The sequence below is a fragment of the Bombina bombina genome, chromosome 1 (assembly GCF_027579735.1).
Source record: "Bombina bombina isolate aBomBom1 chromosome 1, aBomBom1.pri, whole genome shotgun sequence".
Taxonomy (NCBI): Eukaryota; Metazoa; Chordata; class Amphibia; order Anura; family Bombinatoridae; genus Bombina; species Bombina bombina.
Window position 1 is genome coordinate 743,548,779 of NC_069499.1, and position 7,154 is coordinate 743,555,932.

Here is a 7,154-nt window from a genome sequence, read left to right on the forward strand (position 1 = left end):
AATTTTTTTTATTTGATAAAAATTTGGCGGTAAATGGTGGCATGAAATATATCAAAATGGGCCTAGATCAATACTTTGGGTTGTCTACTACACTAAATCTAAAATTAACCCTACAAGCTACCTAATTAACCCCTTCACTGCTGGGCCTAATACAAGTGTGGTGTGCAGCGGTATTTAGCGGCCTTCTAATTACCAAAAAGTCATTCCGCAGCCATAAATGTTTGCTATTTCTGAGCAAAGAGGATCCCAGCGGAGCATTTACAATCATTTGTGCCATAATTGCACAAGCTGTTTGTAAATAATTTCAGTGAGAAACCTAAGGTTTGTGAAAAAGTGAACGTTTTTTTTTATTTGATCGCATTTGGTGGTGAAATGGTGGCATGAAATATACCAAAATGGGCCTAGATCAATACTTTGGGTTGTCTACTAAAATATATATATATATATATATATATATATATATATATATATATATATATATATATATATATATATATATACACACAACACACATACATATACATATCCATACATACACACACACATGTCAAGGGATATTCAGGGATTCCTGAAAGATATCAGTGTTCCAATGTAACTAGCGCTAATTTTGAGGGGAAAAAAATGGTTTGGAAATAGCAAAGTGCTTCTTGTATTTATTGCCCTATAACTTGCAAAAAAAAAGCAAAGAACATGTAAACATTGAGTATTTCTAAAATGATGGCAAATTGTGGGGGGAGGGTTAGAGAGCTCTTTGGGGGGGGATCAGGGAGTTTGGGGGCTAAGAGGGGGATCCTACACAGCAGAATATATATATATATATATATATATATATATATATATATATATATATATATATTTATTTTTTAAATTAAAAAAAGTCTTATTTTAGAACTTAAGATTGCAGGGACAATTGTGGGGTGGGGGAGGGAATAGAGCTGTTTGGGAGGGATCAGGGGGTGGGATGTGTCAGGTGGGAGGCTGATCTCTACACTAAAGCTAAAATTAACCCTTCAAGCTCCCTACAAGCTACCTAATTAACCCCTTCACTGCTAGCCATAATACAAGTGTGGTGCGTCGCGGCATTTAGCGGCTTTCTAATTACCAAAAAGCAATTCCAAAGCAATATATGTTTGCTATTTCTGAACAAAGGGTATCCCAGAGAAGCATTTACAACCATTTGTGCCATAATTGCAAAAGCTGTTTGTAAATATTTTTAGTGAGAAACCCAAAGTTAGTGAAAGCATGAACAATTTTTTTTATTTGATCAAAATTTGGCGGTAAATGGTGGCATGAAATATATCAAAATGGGCCTAGATCAATACTTTGGGTTGTCTACTACACTAAATCTAAAATTAACCCTACAAGCTACCTAATTAACCCCTTCACTGCTGGGCCTAATACAAGTGTGGTGTGCAGCGGCATTTAGCGGCCTTCTAATTACCAAAAAGTCATTCCGCAGCCATAAATGTTTGCTATTTCTGAGCAAAGAGGATCCCAGCGGAGCATTTACAATCATTTGTGCCATAATTGCACAAGCTGTTTGTAAATAATTTCAGTGAGAAACCTAAGGTTTGTGAAAAAGTGAACGTTTTTTTTATTTGATCGCATTTGGTGGTGAAATGGTGGCATGAAATATACCAAAATGGGCCTAGATCAATACTTTGGGTTGTCTACTAAAATATATATATATATATATATATATATATATATATATATATATATATATATATATATATATATATATAGATATATATATATATAGATATATACACACATACATATACATATCCATACATACACACACACATGTCAAGGGATATTCAGAGATTCCTGAAAGATATCAGTGTTCCAATGTAACTAGCGCTAATTTTGAGGGAAAAAAAATGGTTTGGAAATAGCAAAGTGCTTCTTGTATTTATTGCCCTATAACTTGCAAAAAAAAAGCAAAGAACATGTAAACATTTGGGTATTTCTAAACTCAGGACAAAATTTAGAAACTATTTAGCATGGGCGTTTTTTGGTGGTTGTAGATGTGTAACAGATTTTGGGGGTCAAAGTTAGAAAAAGTGGTTTTTTTTTTTCATTTTTCCATCATATTTTATAAAAAAAATTATAGTAAATTATAGGATATGATGAAAATAATGGTATCTTTAGAAATTCCATTTAATGGTGAGAAAAACGGTATATAATGTGTGTGGGTACAGTAAATGAGTAAGAGGAAAATTACAGCTAAACACAAACACCACAGAAATGTAAAAATAGCCCTGGTCCCAAACGGTCAGAAAATGGAAAAGTGCTGTGGTCCTTAAGGGGTTAAAACGAAAAAAAAAATACTACATTTTAGTTAAACATTTACATTTGTTTTGGTTAAAATTAATGTAAATGTTTCAAAGCTACATATGAATAGTTCACCTGTAGCTACAATATTTACCCCCAAAAAAATGAATGCACATCCCGATCAGTAATGTGACTGATGCAACTATTGCTCCCTCAACTCAGGCTTAGCCCCAAATGAAATTGTGTTTAAGGTTTTAATGTTCTATTTGTGTCCATAGATCAGAATGTTTCTATAACTATTGCACTGATTATTAGTGATACATTAAGAGAAATGTTCCTCCCTGCACACCCTGCAGCATGTGTAACATATATGTGTTCTGTATTTTAAGGGATGGGTGGTCACATGTTGAAAACATTTATATTACCAAAAAAGGGCACTAATTTCACCAAAAATGTAAGGTGTGTTGAAATGATCATGCTTGTTATAAAAGGCAGTAGTCCTTTAAGATACAACTGTAAGATGTTAAAAGAAAGCTGAGTGCCAGTCCCATAAATTAAATATGTAGCTGTGCCCTATTAACACTTCTCTAGGCATTTGCCAGGCAGCCGTATCATAAGAGCAGTGAACTTGTGACCCACTGACTGATTGTAATCTTTTCTTATGGAAAAAAAAAGCAGAAATCTGGTATGCACTATATACAGCCTTTTCATGGAGTGCAAGTAGCGATATGAGCAGACAAAAACATGTGTCTTAATGCAATGTAAAGCCCTAAAGTAAAAACAGATGATTTAAATTGAACTCACTGATATGTATGCCGTTATATCCAGAATGTCCAACCTCAGGCTATGAGACCTCTTTTAATATAACTCCTACTACCCAATTCTGCACTTCTTCTAGAGAGATAGATTTGATTCACTAACAGCCTATCCAAAGTTTCCAGTCTCATCATCTTCCATGTTATTGCATGGAGACCATTCATTAAAGGGACATAACAAGGTTGATAGCATGCCAGACAAGGCTGTTTAGATCTACATGCAGGGCATCAGAGGAGCAGATCTAAGTACTAACACACAGAGTAAGTATTCTCTGCACACTGTGTACACAGGCTTTGTCTATGCATTGACCAATAAAGCTTTTTTTGATTTACAGCAGTACAGCCCTGGCAAACTATTGATGTTCAAGTCATTTTAAAGATAATGCCCTTACCATTAGTTAGCGATAAAAACTAATAATTCAGGAATGGTTGGGAGTTTAATAGTTAATCTACCCTAGAGTGCTCCTCCATCTGCAACTGGGTCATTCATGTGCCCTTGGTGTGGTCCAACTGTGTTTGCATTTGTATGTTTATATTTAAGTTTGTGTCACTTTCAAAGGAATTGGAATCTGATATTTTAAAAATATATTCCTGTTTTATACTATTGCTTTAAAAGGGATTAAACACATAGCTAAAGTCTGCTCCCGAGAAGCAATGCGCTACTGGAAGTTAGCTGAACACATATGGTGAGCCAATAACAAGAAGCATATGTGTGTAGCTTCTAACCACCAGCTCTCAGGAGTGCACTACTGTTCTTGAGCCTATCTGGGTATGCTTTTCAACAAACAATACCAAGAGAATGAAGTAAATCTGATAATACTATAAATTTAACAGACATTGCATGCTCTATATGAATCATGAACATTGTTCTTTTAACCTTCCTGTCCCTTTAAAACAATTGTTTAGCAGCACTGATTGTGAACAGAACATTGCGAAAGCTGTTGCCTCCCAGGTGAAAAGGCTGCAAGTTTATACAATTAAGATCCATCTAATTTTCTTCCATGTCACACAGATTCTAACTTAAGAGTAAATTTAGCACAGACATAGAATATTCATTGCACACCTGTGGGACTCCTTCTATGAACAGTCAAAACCTTTTTTTTTTCTAAACTACACTTATTTTAAAGCAATATTCAAAATAATTTTATGTATCTTTGCAATTAAGCACTACGTATAAAATATGTTTTAAAATAATTTAAAACTGGGATTCTGTTGGCAAAATTACATTGTTCTGTTGCCCAAGGAATTGTTATTTGTGTTTTTTATGAGAATGAATGATATCTAAATGGTAATGTTCAATGCTTCAGGGTTTATAAGAAGTGCAATATATTTCCTATTAACCTGTTTAAACTGTTTAGTGTAAAAAAGGACAGCATTTCTGTCCTTGAGTAGGTTCCATGATGCTGTACTTTCTTGCCCTAGGCTTTGCTGTCCAATCTGTGTACACAGTAGGGAAATTCTCTAGAGAAACCAGGTAACAAACAAATTGGAAGTTAAATGTGATGTGCCACTCTGTTCATTTAAATATCTTTATTACAAGAGATCTCCTGGAGCTGACCTGCATTTTACAGTTCTTCTGCATTGAATAAAATGTCACACAGTCTTATCCTAATGACATCACAGTTTTCTATTGGCTGCCACACAGCAACTTACCTGAAGCTATTTCAGAAACTATGAGGGAAATATTCATTCCCTGCGGGCAAAAAACTAGTTGCATTTCAATTTATCTCTGGAGGTCAGCACACTAGCACAGTCACTTCTCTAAGTGACATCTCTTCAGTCAATTAAACATGATGTATTCCCTCTCCACCTATATTTATCTGAAACATCACACACTGCTGCTTTCAATGGGAAATCATTTTATATGGCACCTAACAGCTGAAGCATCTGAAACCCTCACTCCATCTTAAAACTTCACATAAAGAAATACTTCATCCAACAGAATAGCTTCCAAATGTTATATGCAGAATATTTTATAGTATAATGTGTATAAATATACCAAACAAACACATATATAACTTATAGAAAAGCATATTTAAAAAGTACAAGCTCTTTAATTATGATTTTTGTATACCAACCTCTTTGAAGTCAAAGCATGTTAAATAAATAAGCAAGTATCTACTACAAACATATGCAGATTTTTTTTATAAATAATATGTCTAACTTACTGTAAACTACATTCACAGAGGTGAAAACATGAGGGGGGGGGGTATTAAAGCTAATCCATAAACTTAAAAAAACTCAAGCCACCAGCTTCATTAAAAGACCTTTATTCTTTCATTATGGGTCCCAATAACACATACCACATATTTCCACTACTTGGTATTAAAGCTAATGTCATTATATGGAACATAGTACTTCAAGATTGGAGAGATCTCATGCACTTTAGTAAATAACATCCAAGGAATAATAATGGAATTTGAGAAATACATCTTATTTCATAGCTTATCATCAATACCAAATAATTTAATAAGAAAATGTGAAAACTTTATTCTAACAAACTAGATTTTTAAAGTATATAAAGATACATCTGCAGACAAATATATGGCATGTTTATAAAGTGGTCTTTATTTTACAAACCCTAAGAAATACTGACTGGATATAAATTCATACATCATTGTGTGATTCGGAATTTACAGTTTTGTAATACATTGTAGGTCCCTTCTATGCATGAAAGGGTTAACACTGTAAAAATATAAATTTACTCTGAAACCACAAAAAAAATAAACTTTAAAAGGAACACTAAGATTTCTATATTTAGCTATTTCCTGCACCAAAGTTACCAATAAGTGCACTTCATTATACCTGGTTAATTGAATCTCCACACTAAACTCCATTTAGAAGCTTTAGATCTTGTTGGATCTGTGTGGCTTATTCTGACTCACATGAAAAGTAAACGCATATTTATTATTGTTTGTTAGATATTTTATAGCTACACATTTGAAAATAATACTAATAATCATATACATAATACACATATACGTCACAGTTATATACCCAGGTTATTTTTTTTTATCTTATTTTTTAAGCAAAATTCACTTTAAAGTTACCCAGATAAATATTTTTGTTTAGACGTGATATATACACACACATTTCTTTATTGCAGCACCTGAAGCTCTGCCATAAAAAGTTAATGGCACATAAACTTACCTGATACAGGTGACTCTGGTACCCATCTCACTCCTGGGTGCAGGGAGTGGAAAGTAGATCGCACCTCTTTACAATCAGTCTGTTCCTTAGCTGCACCCACGAACACCCATGCCACAAGCATGACCATTAATACCTCAGAGGGTGCCATGTGTTCAGCCTGTGTGTGCTCAGTCAGACTCTCCTTGCATGCCTGGGTAAACCCAGAGAGTTGGCTACAGATGCTGGCAAAACTCCAGCATTAGGGGCTGCTGTGGACACCAGACAGCAGCTCTCAAGCACAGTAAGAGACCTGGTTCTCTCCTGTCCGATGCTGAAAAATGAAATGGGATGCTCCTCTTTTCAGGTTGGATTGATTATTATATTGTACACTACAGGCGCCACCTACTGGATGTTTCTATAATTGCTTTTCACTATTCCATTTATTTGACTTCAAACTACTGTGATTTCTCCAAACTTAGTACAAATGTACAATTTCAATTGTTTCCATAAAACATTTTACATGTAAACGATTTTCTGCAGATAAATTTTTTATGCAAATGCAGAAAATAATGAGGTATTATTTTATAGTAGACACATTCTAGTACTCTATGGCAGCAGTGTTTTGCAACAATTTGTAGCTTTGTTATACAATGTTGCAAAACACTGCTGCCATAGAGTACTATAAAACGTGCACACTCCTAGCTCTTATGAGCCTACCTAGTTTGTTTTACTTTTCAATAAAAGATACTAAGAGAACAAAGCAAATTTGATAACAGAGGTAAATTGGAAAGTTGTTTAAAATTACATGCTTAATTTGAATCATGAAAGTTTATTTTTTACTATACTGTCCATTTAATATGATGGTCAATTACTCTTAAACATTTTGTAGGGATCTAGTCATTGATAAACAGAACATCAGAATCATTATCTTAA

General features: G+C 34.1%; 1 protein-coding gene across 1 annotated transcript in view; it reads right to left on the reverse strand.

The window, feature by feature from the left end:
* GPC3 (glypican 3) overlaps window positions 1-6,363 on the reverse strand; it is a 1,305,553-nt gene extending 1,299,190 nt beyond the window's left edge. The window contains exon 1 of the mRNA XM_053699264.1: window positions 6,243-6,363. Within this exon, the coding sequence (XP_053555239.1) occupies window positions 6,243-6,363 (121 nt within the window). The remainder of the gene's footprint in view (window positions 1-6,242) is intronic.
* Window positions 6,364-7,154: the final 791 nt, after the last annotated feature.